Source organism: Coregonus clupeaformis, chromosome 34 (assembly GCF_020615455.1).
Source record: "Coregonus clupeaformis isolate EN_2021a chromosome 34, ASM2061545v1, whole genome shotgun sequence".
In the NCBI taxonomy this organism is placed as follows: Eukaryota; Metazoa; Chordata; class Actinopteri; order Salmoniformes; family Salmonidae; genus Coregonus; species Coregonus clupeaformis.
This window is the reverse complement of record NC_059225.1, coordinates 14,428,296-14,447,458: the sequence shown is the minus strand read 5'-3', so window position 1 is coordinate 14,447,458 and position 19,163 is coordinate 14,428,296. Positions and strand designations below refer to the sequence as shown.

At 44.4% G+C, this 19,163-nt stretch overlaps 1 protein-coding gene across 3 annotated transcripts; it reads left to right on the top strand.

Annotated features, from left to right (window-relative positions):
• Window positions 1-1,008: 1,008 nt before the first annotated feature.
• LOC121549854 (myb-related protein A) lies at window positions 1,009-14,916 on the top strand. Of its 3 annotated transcripts, none has more exons than XM_041861796.2 (16): window positions 1,009-1,460; window positions 5,444-5,543; window positions 6,259-6,330; window positions 7,118-7,210; window positions 8,112-8,332; window positions 8,556-8,754; window positions 8,866-8,940; window positions 9,328-9,438; window positions 10,279-10,515; window positions 10,631-10,987; window positions 11,135-11,274; window positions 11,403-11,517; window positions 11,651-11,764; window positions 11,856-11,960; window positions 12,067-12,258; window positions 12,493-14,916. In XM_041861796.2, the coding sequence occupies exons 1-16, from the start codon at window positions 1,438-1,440 to the stop codon at window positions 12,622-12,624; spliced, it is 2,286 nt and encodes a 761-aa protein (XP_041717730.1). In that variant the 5' UTR covers window positions 1,009-1,437; the 3' UTR covers window positions 12,625-14,916. The 3 variants fall into 3 exon arrangements, with proteins under 3 accessions (XP_041717730.1, XP_041717729.1, XP_041717731.1); XM_041861795.2 differs by having other exon boundaries at window positions 10,613-10,987; XM_041861797.2 differs by lacking the exon at window positions 9,328-9,438 and having other exon boundaries at window positions 10,613-10,987.
• The last annotated feature ends 4,247 nt before the right edge of the window (window positions 14,917-19,163 follow it).

Here is a 19,163-nt window from a genome sequence, read left to right as displayed (position 1 = left end):
AGAAATGTTTTGGTACCCTTCCCCAGATATGTGCCTCGACACAATCCTGTCTCAGAGCTCTACGGACAATTCCTTCAACCTCATGGCTTGGTTTTTTGCTCTGACATGCACTGTCAACTGTGGGACCTTATATTGACAGCTGTGTGCCTTTCCAAATCATGTCTAATCAATTTAATTTACCACAGGTGGACTCCAATCAAGTTGTAGAAACAGCTCAACGATGATCAATAGAAACAGGATGCACCTGAGCTCAATTTCGAGTATCATAGCAAAGGGTCTGAATACTAATGTAAATAAGGTATTTCTGTTTTTTATTTTTTTTAAATGTGCAAAAGTAAAAAAAAAAAAAACGTTTTCGCTTTGCCATTATGGAGTATTGAGATTGATGAAGGAAAAAAATTATTGAATCAATTTTAGTATAAGACTGTAACGGAACAAAATGTGGAAAAAGTGAAGGGGTCTGAATACTTTCCGAATGCACTGTACGTGTAGGTTTACAGTATTCAGATTACGTAATGTCATAAAGTATTTGTACACAAGGGGGCAGCAGAACGCCGTTTGAAATAGAGCTGTCATTCCACGGCTGATGTCATACGGTGTATGTACACTGTGCCAGGATCTGTTAATACTACTACAGAAGGCATACTGTTTTGTTCTGCATTAAACATAACTTGAATGTTGTTATTGTTCAATTGTTTTGTTATAAAAACTTCCATAATCGGCTCGGTTTGACAACAGCATTGTGTGATGATTGTAGAATCAACGGACAAAAAATATAAAATAATATATATTTTTTAAATTATGTGGATTTTGTCACCATCCTCCGGATGATTGTAATGACACAATGAATCCTATGTGGTGACAATACTGTTGTATTAATATCACCATGTTCATTTGCGCTCAAAGCAACAGGCACTTTTTGGAGCGCTCCCCCGATTCTGACCAATCAGGTGCGAGGCCGCCTGCGCAGATTTAACGACTCTTCTAGAAGGAGGCTGGGCGCGAGATTCGGCGGGATGGACAAAAATCAGAATGAGAAAATAACAAAATAGAAGTGCAGTAAACAGTGGGAGGGAGAACAGTGTGTAGGCTACAAGGCGGGTTACAGCTAGATAAATATGTTCACATCCTATTCGATCGGATTCTGACATTGCATGCATCGTGATGACATGCAAAAGATAAGCAGACTCGTTTTTATTTACGATTGCACACATTTCCTACAGCGAGAACGAGTTTGACATGGAAGTGAACCGCTAAGCGCTAGCCAGCAAACGTGTAGTACTTTATTTTACTGTCCGACAATAAACTGGAAGATTACAGACATCGAGTGGTATGGATAACTGTCCATAGAGATCACCTAATTCGCTTTCTATATGGATTTTAGGCCAACTACAAATAGAGGATTCATTCTTTGAAAAGCGTTGATCAGCTGTCAATATGGCCGACATAAAATCGCTCAGGTGGGTGATACATTGTTACTAAAGTTGCCATTCATTAGGCTACTTACTAGCTACATTTTTATTGTTTCAGTTATGATACAAAAATGATTGTTGCAACAGAATAGTTACATTAAGGAAACTCATTCTGGACCCCTGCTCTTGCATGGCATTATCTTAAGCCAGATGTCACGTTGATTTTGACACATCACGAACACCTGCTCACGGTCACATTGTAGCGTGTTATTTAGGATATTTAAATACAGTAGGCTACAGTAAATTACAGCCTAGTTATGCCTATAAAGGTTAATTCAAATAATTGTCATTTCATTAATACGTTATTTGGCTGGATATATGTGAAAAATGCATGATTATATAACAGTCAAGGATACATGTGGCACAAAAAATGTCTCCCTGATTATTTCCTGTCAAGGCCGCTCACCGACCTATGAATAACCAAAATGTGTCAAGAGCTTGATACCCAGTACAGTTGCTTATTTTGTAGTAAGTTAGGCTATTTCCTAAATTGCTAATGATACCTTTGATTTAAAAAAAATACAATTTGAGTTGTTGTGTGGGTTATGTAACTGATTTGGTCGGTATTGTAGCCTATTTTGCTGGTCAATTCAACACCATTCATTGACATCTAGCCCCGAAAAGAAAACATAGCTTTGTAGCATCAGTATGACTATTATTGAACAGGTAGAACTCTTGCTATTTTCATCCCAGGGTACAATTTTTTGTTGTTGTTGATAAGATTGGGTCATGGCCCAGCCCTCTCTTATTTTGGAATGGACATTATTGTTTTAGGACAAAGGGAATTCATATAGGTGTGTGTATTTAGAAAAACAAAACGTTTTTGATGCTGTAGTCTAAATCCAACATACAAATGTATTAGTCAACATAGTGTGATTATTTTTGTACACCATTCTACCTCCTTGTGTGGGTACATGGTGGGGAAATCCTCTATAACAAAAAGTCCCAGAGAGTCCCAAAATATGGTAAACAGAGCAGGCTACCACTGTAGACTAGGCATCTATTGTTTTCACAAATCAGAATTTTCTATGAATTACCTATGTTAATGCTAATGCATTGGTTATTAAATAGACAGAGCGCTAATGTATTCATTGATGGAAATATTTTCTCTCTGGGGTAAGGTCAGAGAGAGTTTGCGCCTGTGATTGGCTGAATTAACTATTGATTTATTGGCTGATTGGAGCCTGCTCACTGCCCTTAAACACACAAACATGACAATTACGTAATTTCTGTCTGAATGAACAGCTCAGTGGCTCGTGTGTGTCCCTCTACCCCCTACCCCCCCAGACCCTACCCCTTCGGTGTGCCCCATCTGGGGGTGAAAGGGGAGGGCCAGGGTGGGGGAGGATGGTCCTCTCTGCCTCTCTCTGCTTTACATTTCACATGCAAGTTCAAGTTTGAATTGAAGTAAGGTGTGGAAACACATCAACAAAGACAGTATTGCAGTTTTATATTTTATTCACATGCTAAATGAGGCATTGAAAAAGCATATGAAGAGGATGACATGTTAGGTTCAGTTTGATTTAGAAAATATATATTTTTGTGCCTTCGCCAACATTATACATATTAATTACAGAGGTATTAGACTGCGATTAAGATGATCTGACCCCTACAAACGAAGAACGTGTGTGAGGGAAAGTGAGCCTCAAACAGTGCAGGCTCGCTCAGGCACCTTGGCCAAGTTCTATATAAGAAATCATATCAATCCCGAGTCGATTTTGAAAATCCAGTTTAATTCAGCCTGGACCGTTAGGGCTGACCTATTAGTTTAGCCACACCCAGACCTGCCTCCACGTAGCCAACGACACACACTCACACGCTCACACACACACCTATATACGACAAAGAGCCTGTTGATGTGGGAGCACACACCCGGCCACTTCCACCTCGCTCTTTCCTGTAGTGAGGGAATTATGCTGAAATGTTATTGGCATGTCCCAGTCACCACTGAAGAAGCCCTTTCATCACAGGCCAGTACTGAAAACCTGTGGGAGGCCTTGTTCTACCCGCCACAGTGTGTGTGTGTGTTAGAATATTTGTGTGTACATGTGCTGTGCTGGCCCGTGCCATATTTAGGAAGTTCATACTTTTACCTTTTTTAGGGAAGAAAAGGAGTGCTGTAAATCCACCCGACAGTTAATCCCAACCAGGACGATTGCATTGTGCTGAATATTGCATAGAAATGCAATAAACGGATATGATATTACTTATTTTTCAACGTTAGAGAGGCATGTTAATGCTACAAAGGCTACTGAATGACTCCAGATTGTATGGGGCTGTGGCTGACCTTGGGTAGCTTAACCTTACTGTACAATTAGAGTACATATAGGCCCATATTATGTTTCTGTGGTATTGCCCAACCTCAGACTCTTATTTGACAGTATCTGGAATGCAATAAGGGCAACAGCTCAGTATACCTGTTGGCAGCTGTGGTGTAGCTCTCAGCAGTTAGAACAGTGTCAGTGTGAACTTATAGGTTAGGTTTGCTCCGTGGTTACTCTGGGCAACCGGTGTCCTCAGCCTCCTTCCTGTTTGTTTATTAGACGTTCTACCCCTGGCACAACGTGACGCCATGAAGGAAGTGTTGCCCAGCAACAAGACATTTCTATGGACAGAGATAAGTGTGCACAACTACTCTCTCTGGTGGCAGAGTTTTTCACATTGGAGAAGGACAATCTGTGTCCAGTATTACAAAAGAGTTTGACGTTGGAGAAGGACAATCTGTGTCCAGTATTACAAAATAGTTTGACATTGGAGAAGGACAATCTGTGTCTAGTATTACAGCCTTTTGGTCTCTGAGAAGCAGCAAGTATCTAATAGATTGGAGATAAACGTTTTTAAGTTGGCACTATATTCCCAACAACAACAGTCAAGGCAAAAAGTGGACAGTTCTGTGAAGGTGGATTTGCCCCAAAAAGGGCAACAGTTGTTTCACTGTAACCAATAAGTCTAGCTCTTACCCTTTTACCACCTAGGCATAGAGACTGCCACAGCCAGGCATCATTATGTCTGATCTAGTGTGGAACAGGGGAGGCTATGCTACTCTAATTATGGTCAGGAATGTCCTGTTTAATATGAATCTCTGCGCTGTTTCCGGCTGCACGCCACGCACTGAGACTGAGACTACTGCCAATCCTGCTTCACCATGAATTACTCTGTGCCTGCTCAATCCATTGACCTCTGATTCAGTTTTAAATTGGGCGGTTATTTGTAATGGGCTATCAGTGGTTTGGGGCTGTATGTGACTCAACACTGTGTCTCCCGAGTGGCGCAGTGGTCTAAGGCACTGCATCGCAGTGCTAGCTGTGCCACTAGAGATCCTGGTTCGAATCCAGGCTCTGTCGTAGCCGGCCGTGACCGGGAGACCCATGGGGCGGCGCACAATTGGCCCAGCGTCGTCCAGGGTAGGGGAGGGAATGGCTTGCAGGGTTGTGGGTTTGTTTCCCACGGGGGGGCAGTATGAAAAAAATAAAATAAAATAAAACATTTATGTATGCACTCACTAACTGTAAGTCGCTCTGGATAAGAGTGTCTGCTAAATGACTAAAATGTAAATGTAAGTTGTGGCATGAATAATGTACTGTTCCTGTTTGTCTTTTTCTGTTTTAGTGATGTCACTAGTTCTGAGTCAGTTATGTTGATTAATTATTGATTATAATGAAATGTGAAACTAGTAATGTTTGATTATAATGAAGTGATATGAGTAAGCTTAGTTTTATGTAATCACTTTTCTGAACAGTTATCTGCCCTCTCTCCCCTCCCTCTTTACCCTCCCTCTCTCTTCCCTCTCCCCTCCCTCTCTTCCCTCTCCCCTCCCTCTCTCTTGTTCCTCTACCTCTCTCGCTCTCTCTTTCCTCTCCCTCTCTCTATTTTCTCTCTCTCGCTCTCTTTCCTCTCTCTCTGTCTCTCTCTCTGTCTCTCTCTGTCTCTCTGTCTCTGTCTGTCTCTGTCTCTCTCTCTCTCGTTTTTAGTGAGTCTGAGGATGAAGATCTACACTCCACAGATCCTGAGGGTAAGGACAAGAGCAAAGACAAGAAGATACTGTGCAAAGTCAAATGGTCTCGCGATGAGGTGGGTGAAAGTAGATATTTTGTTGTTGTTGCCCGTGTTGTGTAAATGTGTGCTGTGTTGTTCAACACTGTTGGTTTATCATTTAATTGACTGGTGCAATCTGCTGCTATTGTATTGCATGATATGTAGGAAGCCCTATAGTTCCCTCTACTAAGGGTAAGTGTGTAGGGCGTTTACTTTTCTGAATCACTGGAGATACAGGGAGTGTCTCAGTAAGGTTGGCTCCTCACTGTCTCTCTGTCTCTCTCTACTCTCTCTACTCTCGCTCTCTCTGTCTCTCTCTCTCTACACTCTCTCTCTATGCCCTCTCCTCTCTGTCTCTCTCTCTCTCTACTCTCTCTCTATGCCCTCTCCTCTCGCTCTCTCTACTCTCACTCTCTCTGTCTCTCTCTCTACTCTCTCTCTCTATGCCCTCTCCTCTGTCTCTCTCTCTCTCTCTATGCCCTCTCCTCTGTCTCTCTCTCTCTCTATGCCCTCTCCTCTGTCTCTCTCTCTCTCTATGCCCTCTCCTATGTCTCTCTCTCTGTCTCTCTCTCTGTCTCTCTCTCTGTCTCTCTCTCTGTCTCTCTCTCTACTCTCTCTCTATGCCTCTCTCTCTCTCTCTCTCTCTCTCTCTCTGTCTCTATCTGTCTCTCTCTCTCTGTCTGTCTCTCTCTCTCTCTCTCTGTCTCTCTCTCTCTCTCTCTCTGTCTCTCTCTCTCTCTTCTCTATGCAGGACGAGAGGCTGAAGAAGTTAGTGGAGCAGCATGGAACAGACTCCTGGAAATTAGTAGCTAATAATTTCCCAGTAAGTGGTACAAATTTCCCAGTAAAGTACAGAGCCTTCTGTAATACGCACACTAACACAGTAACGCACATGAGAACTACACTGAGTGGACAGAACATTAAGAACATCTGCTCTTTCCATGACATAGACTATCCAGGTGAAAGCTATGATCCCTTATTGATGTCACTTGTTAAATCCACTTCAATCAGTATAGATGAAGGGGAGGAGACAGGTTAAAGAAGGATTTTTAAGCCTGGATACAATTGAGACATGGATTGTGTATGTGTGACATTCAGAAGGTGAATGGGCAAGACAAAATATTTAAGTGCCTTTGAACGGGGTACTGTAGTAGGTGCCAGGCGCACATGTTTATGTCAAGAACTGCAATGCTGCTGGATTTTTCACGCTCAATAATTTTCCGTGTGTATCAAGAATGCTCCACCACCCAAAGGACATCTAGCTGACTTGACACAACTGTGGGAAGCATTGGAGTCAACATGGACCAGCATCCCTGTGGAACGCTTTCGACACCTTGTAGAGTCCATGCCCCGACGAATTGAGGCTGTTCTGAGGGCAAAAGGCGGGGGTGCAACTCAATATTAGGAAGGCGTTCTTAATGTTTTGTCCACTCAGTACATTATCTGGATAAGAAAGGTGATAAGATAAGTCCCAGGTGTTGTGTGAGGAGGGGTTATTAGCCAGGGTGAGTGAATAGCTATAATAACTCATGGGGGGACAGCTGCAGCTGCAGGTGGGTTTGTGTGTTACTGAGGTGTCGTGCTCTGCTTTGTCTGTCTGTCTGTCACAGGGGAGGACAGATGGCCAGTGTCAGCACCGCTGGCAGAAGGTGCTCAACCCAGAGCTGGTGAAAGGACCCTGGACAAAAGAGGAGGATCAAAAGGCAAGTAGAGATGGGAGTTACCCCAACCTGGTATGGAGGGAGGGAGGGAGGGAGAGGGGAGTAGAGGGAAAGAAATGGGAAGGGAGGAGGGGAAGAGGTAGAAAAGGAAGGTAGAGGGCTTTATTGGAGCAGGTCATTGATAATACAAACAAGCTGCAGTATAAACATCAAAGACCTTTCTCTTTTGTAATCTGAAACATTGAAAGGAACATGCAGTACACATGCTCCTATCCTGCGCTGTATCCTTGTTGGCAGCCCCTGCAGTAGTTTTCATTGGCTGTGCAAACATCCCACTACCTCATGCTTTAAAACAACTAAAACGACCTCTACCTGGTCCTCAGCCCAGTCCCTCCTCAGCCAGGCTGTAGGCTCAAATCTCTCATAGTTGGAAGGTGAACAATGCATTCCTTAAATAGAACTACATGACGCTTGGCTGCTGGAATGTCAAGAATGGGGTCTTGCTCCTCCAACATCTAGGCCTCACATGCCAGTGATATGATTGTTCTGGCTTGCCCTTAGTGACACGCTAGAAGTAAGATATTCAGGAACATAATAGCACTGGCTAGTGTGGGACTGCTGAGAGATGACATCACACATGTTTGGCTCCACGATAGAAGTGTTATGGCAACGAGTTCTACTTCTTCCGCTTCATTCTGGACATTCTCTGATGTTGCCGATGATGTGGCAGCTCTGTTTGTGCAGTAAGGGGCTGTAGTGGAGTTTCATAAATGGCCTATATCCCTCCAATAATAGATTAAATATTATACAGTATGGATATTTTTAGAGGTCCAGAGGAATGCCTGTCTGGATTGCATTGTTAGAAGTCACTTACAATTCCCTGTCTTCTTTGTTTGTATGTGTGTGTGTGTGTGTGTGTGTGTGTGTGTGTGTGTGTGTATAGGTGATCGACCTGGTGCACAAGTATGGCCCCAAGCGCTGGTCGGTGATCGCTAAGTACCTGCAGGGACGCATCGGAAAGCAATGCCGTGAGCGCTGGCACAACCACCTGAACCCTGAGGTAAAGAAGTCCTCCTGGACCCAGGAAGAGGACTGCATCATCTACCAGGCCCATAAACGCCTGGGCAACCGCTGGGCTGAGATCTCCAAGCTGCTGCCTGGAAGGTAATGGAGTGATATACTGTACAGTTCTATGCCTGAGGTAGTGGGTGGTTGCAACTCAATAGAGTTAAATGGATTCCCTTCTTCTCCTTGTCTGATCTCCTTCAATACGGTGATGGCTCCAACTGGTGGTGCCATATTGCTTACAGCTACATTATTGGCAAATGGGTTGGGCCTAGGGCATAAGGTTTGTTTGGACCAGTCTAAAATCTCATCACGCTTCTAGGACGGACAACTCCATTAAGAACCACTGGAACTCGACCATGAGGAGGAAGGTAGAGCACGAGGGGTACCTCCAGGAGGGCTGCAGGGGATTTGGCTCCGACAATGGGGGGTTGAAGAGCCGTCACCACAGACCCTGTCCCCCCCAACCAGACACCCCCCACCATGGGCACAGCCCTCTAGGCATGGAAGGACCAACACAGGTGAGACACGGGCCTCTCAGTTCAGAGCCTCTGCATAGGTTTGTCTTGATCATCCGGTTTGTTTGAGTTTTGAAGGCTTGTTGTTGATGGGTCTGTTCCTGTGCTTTGTAGCTTAGGGGTTACCCTTATAGCCCTCACTGTGGACAACTGATGGACAGCCTCCAAGACTCCTCCTGCTACTTATCGGTGAGTGACCTGTCCCTTACAACTGACACAGAGTTAGGTGTGTTGTTTCCTGAAAATGTGCAACATTTGGACTGAAGAAAGGACATCTGATCCTAAATCAGTAGGCAAGTCATCCAATCCTGTCCACTTTCCCCATCATATACTTTCCCACTGTACTACCTTCAGTCTGTACTTTTTATTAATCAGTCTCTCAATCAAACAACTGAACGATCTCCCTGAATTCTTGCTTCTTCTGTGTCTTTTAACAAATGTGTGGATTGGTGTTAATCGGAATAAGCCTTTGAGTCTGACTTGCAAGTAAATTTGTGGTCTCCTTCCTTCCCTGCGTTCCTTTTCCTCACTCCCTCCGTCCTGTCCTCTTCTCCTTCCCGTGTGTGTTTATTCCAGCCGTCCTGCCATGACGACCCAGACAAAGAGCAGAGAATTAAGGAGCTTGAACTGCTGCTTATGTCAGCAGAGACCGAGGTCCGGAGACAGGCCCAGTGCCGAGGCCCATGTGTAAGGACACACTCTCAGTGTGTGAGCTCGTAGTTGTACTGTAGTGTTGCCGTAGTAGCTTACCCCTCTCCCCACACTCCCGTTAGTTGTGCTTCGTAGTTCTACCCCTTCCATCCCCATTTTCAGTGCTTCCTGCCATCCCGCCATGCGGCTGCCACCATAAACCTCCTCTACTCTCCCTCCCTCCCGCCCTCCTTCCCTCCATCCAGCCTCCTATCCGCTCCTCACAGCAGTAGTGAACGGGGGTGTCACTTCAGCCAGCAGTTTGGTTTGGAACCAAACATGCCTTATTTTAAAAATAAAAAAATCCAACCCGTCCTTTTTTCACTCCTACTTTTTTACCACACAAATGTGCTTCTAAAGCAGAATTCCCTCCTCTGAGACTAGCCTTGACTTTTACTTTCTTCATTTATCTGATTTTCACCTGCATTGAAGACCAAACTATTATGATGATGTCAGTGGTTCAGATGTTATCTGATAAATCTCTTAGTGCAGTGCAACCCATGCTTACCACTGACTATTGTCACCCCACTTGTACAGTATGTGTCCTGCCCTGTACTCTCCCTCCTTTCTCTCTCACACCATCCCAACATCTGGCTTTCACCAGGGGCCTAAAGAGTTCCAATGAAGTTTAAAGTTTAAAACTGAGGGGTTAAATTTGGCTGTTGGGAGATAAGGTTTGGGGTGTACTTTTGGGGTTAGATTGCTTTTCCCTTGTCAACTCAACTTCATTGAAACTTCTTTGAAATGTCATTGATCCAACCCTGTCCTGTACTGTAGCCCTGGTTGGTCCTGCCACCACCATCACCTCCACCCTAACCCCAGTTTCTTCTCCCCTAGAATGTAGAGCGTTACTCCAGCTGGGCAGACAGCGTGTCAGATGACACCATGACCACCAGCAGCAGCAGTCTGGAGGATCAGACTGAGGGAGGCTGGAAGGGCCCAGAGGAGGGCCGAGGGCTCCAGGTCCAGCACGACGTCTCCCCCAGTAAATTCCTGTCTGTGGAGGCTAATTCCGTGCTCTCCACCCTGCAGGCCATCCCAGAGTTCGCAGAGACCATGGAGCTCATTGACTCGGTGAGTGTGTAGATCTGCATTTGGTGTCTGTGTATGTGGCAGTGTGTGTTTACATATACCAGACCCAGAGCATGGATGTATTGAAAATCCATTGTAGATGTGTCTGCCTCTACAGGACCCTATGGCGTGGAGTGAGGCGGCCAGCTTCGACATGTCTGAGACGACGACCCCCCCGAAACAAACACAGGGGGGCTACGCACCCCAGGGGAGGACCACAGAGGGGATGAGGAACGCAGTTGACCCCCCCAACGGCATCTCCACCAAGCACTGTACCCCCATGGGTCAGGGGAAGGTCCACCCCCACACCCCGAACAACGTGCCCAGATCGAGTTTGCCTACCCTGGGGAGGAGGAAGAGGAGAGAGAGGGGGGACCAGTCCCCTGATAGGAGCTGCCCGTCCTTCTTAGACTCGCCCAGCATGAACTCGCCCAAGAACACCCCCACGAAAGCACTGCCTTTCTCCCCCTCCCAGGCAAGCCTGATGCTAGAGATGAGGTCAAGCTAAAGCATGATGGTGCATCTGGCTCTTGCAGTATAGTCTGTTAAAGTCGCTTACTTTAGACTCCCACTTTCTTCTTCATCTACCTTCTCTGACTGTTGTGATCATGTCTTTCTCCAGTTCTTCAACACATCAGGAGGAGAGCGTCTGAGCCTGGACAACCCAGCTCTGACTTCCACCCCGGTCTGTGACCAGAAGTGTCTCCTCAACACACCCTTCCAGAAGGAGACCACGCCCAAACACCAGAAAGAGAATGTGAGGTAAGAGAGTTGGCTACAGGTTCCTCCATATTTTCACAATTGAGTAATTGGCTATATTATGTGTGTTGATGGATTGATTTCTTCATTTTGGCAGGTGTTGTAAGAATTTCTGTCTTTGTCTCACTCAGTTTCAGGACCCCTAAGATCCGTAAGTCCATCATGGTTCTGACTCCCAGAACTCCTACTCCGTTTAAGAATGCCCTGGCCGCCCAGGAGAAGATGCATGGGCCGCTAAAGATGGTGGTAAGTGTTAGTGTGAAGTTGGTCTAGCTATGTGCACTGTAGTCTAAGTATTTATAATTGAATGTGTGTGCTTAAGAGTGTAAGTACTTTGTGACAGTGCTCATATTAATGTAAGTATGTGTGTATATTTCAGCCACAGCCCCTGGCCTTTCTGGAGGAAGACCTCAGGGAGGTGCTGAAGCAGGAGATTGGATCAGACTTCTTCACCAGAGAACTACAACCAGACTTCAGGACATGGAAACATGATGTAGGTGTTTTTTACAGAACTGTAGTTGTTAGTGCTGGCCGTCTTTAAAGGTATCCAGTCTAACCACAACCTTGTCCCTGTTTCCTCCCAGGTGGATGGCCCAGCCAGGAAGGTGCGTAAGTCCCTGGTGCTGGACTCCTGGGGAAAAGACTGTCTTAACGTCCAGCTATTCCAGGAACAGCGCAATAATGCACAGGTGGGTTCTGGAAACTAATTAATCAGACTAATCAATGAACTAATCAATCAATTCATCAGTCAACCAACCAACAAATCAATGTCTACCCCTCCTTGCCCCCCTCCAGGTCCCTGAGGAGAGTTTCCTGACCAGCTCCTTACTGATGAACCCCCTCCCAGTGAGAGACAGGGAGGAGCGCCCCTGCCCCCCCTTGTCTAGGAGGGAGGGGTCCTGTGCCCCCCTGCACCGCCTCCCCAGCCCCCGCAAGCAGAAGAACTCCCCTTTGGTCAGAATGTCCCACAACGCTTCACTTAGACAGGTACACACAGACCTCTCCCTTTGGTGTTACTCCTAACTAACTTCATATTATTGCGCTTCAGATTATTTATATAATGACAGAGGGAAAATGTTGTCTGTCCAAATTATACAGTATGTTGGGTTCAGCTGGCCACTTTTCAGTAAACATTTCTTTATTGAGCATCAAGGTCTTGGCTGTCACAAGGGGATAGAGGGGTTGAGAGGTGGGAGAGAATAATAATATCTTCTCATGCAGGTAAAAAGCGAGTGGGAAGCAGTGGTTTATGGGAAGACGGAGGACCAGCGGATCATGACAGAGCAGGCCCGGCAGTATCTGGGTAGTACCTACCCGTCCTCTGCCTGCACCTCGAGGGCCCTCGTGCTCTGAGGCCTATGTCCCCACACACTACACCCGTCCAGCAGAGTTTCTATGGAAACCACGCTCCTTCTCCTAATGACTCTTATCATACTTAGACAATCTGGTGTAGGCAACTCAAATAATTTAGAAAGTTGTGTATTGATAAGATCCATAACTGAACACTCAAGTGTACCACAGAATACTTCACAGAAAAAGCCAAGTCAAACATTTTTATCTAGGTCACACTGCCCAAGAACCTTGACGTTCTTGATTTGAGTTTTTGTAGCCATAAATTGCTTGGTTTGTCATTTGAATACACACAAGCCTTGTAACAGGTTTGTACAGATAAGAGATACTAGATTTTCTGCACTAGTTTATAATGTGTTAAAATGGAACAACCTGCACATACATTATGTAGTAAACTGTAGAAATAGACAGATTATTACTAGCAGTGGCTGAGTTTCATATTGTTAATATATTGTTTAAACAAAAATGAAAAAAATCTGTTTTATAATGTAACATTACAGATATATGTATATTCTCCAGCTTGTTTGTAGAACTACCCTGTACTGCTACACCTGTTGTTATGAAGTCTTAGGCGAGAGAGAGAGAGCTGGGTTTATTGCACTACTGAGTTGGGATTGGCTGCAGAGAAATGATCAGGTTTGAGGAGGTAACTGGATAGCACTTGTGATGTGACTGTATTGTTTCAAAATGCAATGACGTTTCCGTTCCAAGGCCATACTTTCCTTTAGCAGTCTCAAATTGAGGCATTTGTTGAATGTATTTCATAGCGTAAAACTGCGAAGAATCTCCAAATGGAAGGGTACCTTTTTTATTCTTATTTTATTTATTATCTGTTCTCTAAAACGTAGATATTAATATAAGTGTAAATTGAACACATTAAGTCTCCATTGAGAAATCTTCCTAAAGCCCTTCCCTGCCCCTAAGACTTGATCTAATGTCAGTTCTACTTCTTACCTCCTATTGATCTAGGTCGTGATTGGGGAAGGGTACACTGCTCCTAGATCAGAATCCAGTTGTCATGTTTGGTACTGACCAATAGCGCTCATATCATCAGTGTGTTAAAACAACATGTTTAGTTGAGAGGATCTCCTGTTCGCGTGAAGGCTGTAGGTTATATTTATTCAATGTTTACTAATTTATTTATAAAAACAAAATATATAATATTTTCTTATCAGAAAAGGATTGGGCTACCTTTCACCTAATTTCTCAAAATTAGACATAACAAGCAAACATGCGCTGCCACTAATCCCTTTTATACAGTTATTAATTTAACTATCAAATTTAGTTAATTACCATTGTATAGTGACATCACCTGAGTTGATATTGATAGAACAGTTTCCCCTGGAATCAGTTTGTTTCTTTGGTAGAAGGATCCAGTCTCTAATCAGACATTGCACTTTTCTCATTGTTTAAGTGTTGTTTCATTCATTTGTTTGAGCGCATGACATAGCTCTTGTTTATGTGTGTGTTTTGTAAAATAATTCAAATCCAGTGCCGTTGGATGAATGTCTCACTACATGTGACGATTGAACACTGACATAAAGAGGTAAAGATGGAGCTACTTGATGTATGTTTTTACATGATGGCATGTAAAGATTTTTGTATACATTGTTTATCAGTAATAACCAAAGTACAGGACAATATAAGATTTTCAACATACAAAAAAAATAATGTTTATTGTATGTATGTCTTCATGTGACAATGCAGTTTTCTATGGCTCTGATAATGGTTACCGCTGTAATAACAGGGTGCAGCAGAGTATCTATGGTCCCTGTGGTGATGGTTGGTGTTATTCGTTCCAACGGTCTTCCAACTGTTTACAATCCGTATTATAATCTGTATTATCTAGCATTAAGTGTGTTTGAGAATAAGAAGGGAATGTTTACGTGGAAAGATCATGTATGTTCACCCTCTGAGCTCCACAGAGCCTCAGTTTCTGAACTTTCTTATTTTCCTACGTCGAACGGCTACGCTAAATGTGTATGTTTGTTCTGTTGGTTGGTTTGACTTCAGTATGTTTTGTTTGTAACATGTTTATGTTAATACTTGGACATCCAACCCTAGGTTATAAGGGAATTAAGTACATTTATAGTAGTTGTTGTCATGATCGTGCATGAACAACAAGCAAGACGCTGGACTTTTCCATTACCATGTTTGTACAGTAATCACAGACGTAACACTTGCATTATGTAATTTTCACATTTTCCAGTATTTTCTGCTGAAATCATAACCTGCCAACTGCCATTGTAACCATGTACTTAATACGTAATAATAATAAAATGTTATTGCATTGCATTTGTGGTTCTTTGTTATTGTCATGTAATAGCAATATGATGTTGCACCTTTCTTTAACACTGTAGTGTTAATCTCATGTCAAACCTCCTGGTCATCCAAATACTTACTGTATATCCCTTTTCCCTCCAGTGGAAGGACTCTTCTATTCCCAGTCCTGTCAGGTCCTGATGGCAGTGGATTAACAGTAGCTAGAGTTGACTGCAGGCTCGACCCCCATTCCCTGCCCTGTTTATATGTACCCCCTGCCTGTGGCGTGTGTTTGGGGGTGCTGTCAGCTTGGTCTGCGGACACAAGCCCCCCTCCGCCAGGACAAGATGCCTCTCCACAGGGTCAGCTGCTGGCCCTAAATACGCCCAGTCACCCGTGACTTAATGCCCCCGGGCCCCATTGTCCCCAGGGCCTGTTGCTTTTACAGCCCCATTCACTCAATGGCCCCAAGAGGCACAAGGCCCAGTGACTTGCCTTCTGTTAGGGGTGCATGAGCAACACACACACAGAAATATCCACTACATTCATCTCTTTTCCCTTCCCTATGGCTCTTGCCTGGGCAGGATTTATTACCATTTTCATTCTTTTATTTCACTTAGTCCTGCATGTTGGATCTCGGAGCCTAAGATTTTCACTGTACCCTGCAATCACGCCTGCAACCCTGTACATGTGACTATTAAACACTGAATCTGATTTGAGCTATTGTTGCTTTCAGATGGTCTACACTCAGGCTTGAGACAAGTCAAAGGCTAATTGCTTAATTGGTTGTTGGCAGCAGCCTGTACAGTGGTATGTTTACTGAGTGTATTGTTTTGGTCTTCCACAGTGCAGCTCTTATTGGTCTTCCACAGTACAGCTCTTATTGGTCCTCCACAGTGCAGCTCTTATTGGTCCTCCACAGTGCAGCTCTTATTGGTCCTCCACAGTGCAGCTCTTAATAACTTAGCTTGGCCACACATGCACCTGTTGCATATCAGTACAGATATGTGTAAACTGTACAGTGTATTGACAGGCATTTATTGTGGTAGTAGCACTCAATCAATGAGTAACAAATTCAGTGATTTTAGAGAAATACATTTCACTTCAATGAAATGTAACATACTGTTCCATTCATTATAAATAGTATGTGCTTTGGATGTGTCCTAATGTACAGTGGTGTGTGTGTGTCAGTGGCGGCCCGTCATTCAGGGCAAAGCCCCATCAGTTTGTAAAAAAATAAAAATCATTGAGTTAATAAAGCCGCATACAAACATGGTCTCTTTTTTGCTATCTTGAGGAAGGCATCTCCAAAATGCAGGTGTTTCAGCCTAGCTCTGTGCTTTCTGTGGTGGTGGGGCAGCCAGCAGAAAATACAGAGTGTAGGGGTTGGTAATGTTCTCTAGTTGCGCCGTGATTGGCTCAGTGTTCTGTCACTCATGGGGACACTACGTCGCTGCAAAATCTACAGGGAGAGCTCGAAAATTCAAGCCCCTTGGGTGCTGCCATAGATTTACATTAGAAGTGCCCATCCAAGAAGGTTCAAGGTCATTGGCCACAGATAAAATTACGTCAAATCACGTTATATCTACCATAGCTTTGATTGGACTGATCATGTCAACATCATACTTTCAATATCTTAGCTAGAAAGCTAGACAAGCAGTCATCATCATGAATCAAGTCGACAATCTACTGGCAAATCCTTTTCAATCCTTATCATATGAAGAGAAATTATAGATAAAACGTATCGGTGCTCGGCCATTGGACATAAACATTACACAAGTTGGAAATTGCTAATTCAACAATGAGTGGTTTGTAAGGAATCAGTCGCTAACTGCAAGCATTGCAAAGCAACCACTGCTGTAGCCTGCTATTCGGTGGGGTGGGTGTGTGGTCCAAGTCTGGGTTTAAGGGTCTCTTTTCCAAGCTTAAAAGGATAAACATTCACATGCAACACCATGGGCCAGAAAAGGTTGAATACATTGGCCATGCTGTCAATCCAGCATGACTTCTGCCGCGTTCAAAACAACTGGAAACTCGGAACTGGGAAATCTCAGACTTCAGTGAGTTCAAGACAACTGGGACCTCGGGAAAAAAACCGTTTTTAACGGTCATCCAACTCGGAATTCCAAGTCGGGAACTCAGCCGCTTTCTAGAGCTCCAACCTGAAGATCACTGACGTTATGATTCGACCTTGTTTTTTCGGAGTTCCCAGTTGTCTTGAAAGCACCATAAATCCAGAGAATGCCAGACTTTGATGACAAATTTTGATGACAAGTGAGCACAGCACAACAAGGTGAGTCCAAAAATGTATTCAATGCTGCTGCATAAAAGATGTAATATGCCAGGGAGATATACTGTGTAGTAAGCAGTTAGTAGCCCATGTGCCTCACCCTAATTATTTGATCCCTTTCCCCCTCATAACTTAGCCTACTGTTCTGACTTGGTGGTGCACATGTAGCCTATAGTCTGTTTTAGAGAAATGGCCTGAATTCTGTCGCATTTAAAAAGTGCTGAACAAATAGTTATATTGACTACGTCCGTCTTAGCTCGCTTATTAATGTCAAAATTACGGATTGCCTCTTATCTGCTCATCGTTCCCTTATGCCATAGTTTGTACATCTCAATTGTCAGTCAAAACCACATTTGTTTAAGCAAGTCAGCCATGTTTTTTTTTTAAAGGTAGTACATTTTTATTTGAGTCATTTAGCAGACACTCTTATCCAGAGCGACTTACAGTTAGTGAGTGCATACATTTTCATACTGGCCCCCCGTGGGAAACGAACCCACAACCCTGGCGTTGCAAGAGCCATGCTCTACCAACTGAGCTACAGGGGACTGTATGGGGGCTGAATGAACTGTTTTGCTGCCAGACAAGGCTCCACTGATAGCCAGGTAAGGATTCACTCCATGGTGCTGAAAAGAAAGCTCTGCTGTTGGGACAGCTATATGTAGGCCCTAACAGTTTGTGGGCACCGTTTGTCACCGTTAAAGTGCAATTAATGTATTGTTTAGTGTTGTGTTGTGGCTTTGCTGGCATGCATCTAAAACAGTTTTTTTGAGTTTGCCCCACCAAGATTGACATGCTAAAATCGCCACTGGTGTGTGTGTGTTCATTGCATAGAGTTCGAGGAGTGTGTTCCTCCCCCTCACATATTTCCCCTCCACATTCACACACACTCATACACACACACTGACACTGCCAGCCTTTGTGTATGCCAGACAGCAGATGGTAGCCCATTATAGCGCTGACAGGGCAGTCATCTGGCAGGCACCCTGTTAGTCTCCCCCTGAACACACAGCACAGCACACCACTGAGGGGATGGGGCACTTTAGGCGGGAAAACCAACGTGTGTGTGTCTAAATGTGTGTGTGTGTGTTTTGGAACCTGGCCTTTCTGCTGTAAATAGGTCCTGCTTTCCATTCTCCCTGTGTGTGTCACTGCTGTGAGGTTAAACAGGCTCACATATGAACACCAGTACATTATATGCTAGTGGAGCCTACTGCCTGACTACACATTTCTGCCTACAAACAACACATACATAATGAGGGGTCTGTGTGTGTGTGTATTAACATCAGGAATAGGTATTGGGGTGTCAAGGGGCCCTGGTTGAATGGGCAGGGAAGACAGAGTGTATGAGGGGTACAGACTGTGTTCACCCGGGGTGGGGCAGGCTCATTACTGTCCTGTATAGCATCTGTTGCTCCACAGGTGAGGATGGGAGAGAACAGGTGTCAGTTAGGATCCCCCCCCTGTCACTCTGTGTGTAGGTGAGGGAGGACCAGTGGGACACATAAACAAAGGCACACTGGATATCAACCACATCCACAATAATCCAGATAGCAAGGCTGTGGCGGGCCTCCAGCATCAAACATCCTATGGGGCCTCCAGCGTCAAACATCCTATGGGGTCTTCCAGCATCAAACATCCTATGGGGTCTTCCAGCATCAAACATCCTATGGGGCCTCCGGCATCAAACATCCTATGGGGCCTCCGGCATCAAACATCCTATGGGGCCTCCAGCATCAAACATCCTATGGGGTCTTCCAGCATCAAACATCCTATGGGGAATCCGGCATCAAACATCCTATGGGGCCTCCGGCATCAAACATCGTATAATATAATATGCCATTTAGCAGACGCTTTTATCCAAAGCGACTTATAGTCATGCGTGCATACATTATTTTATTTTTTTGTGTGTGGGTGGTCACGGGGATCGAACCCACTACCTTGGTGTTACAAGCGCCGTGCTCTACCAGCTGAGCTACAGAGGACCACGGGG

Excerpts from the sequence above, each read along its gene's own strand:
- LOC121549854 (XM_041861795.2), top strand. The coding sequence starts at position 1,438 with ATGGCCGACATAAAATCGCTCAG. Across the intron at positions 8,333-8,555 it reads TCCAAGCTGCTGCCTGGAAG|GACGGACAACTCCATTAAGA; the intron begins GTAATGGAGTGA and ends TCACGCTTCTAG. Across the intron at positions 8,755-8,865 it reads GCATGGAAGGACCAACACAG|CTTAGGGGTTACCCTTATAG; the intron begins GTGAGACACGGG and ends TGTGCTTTGTAG.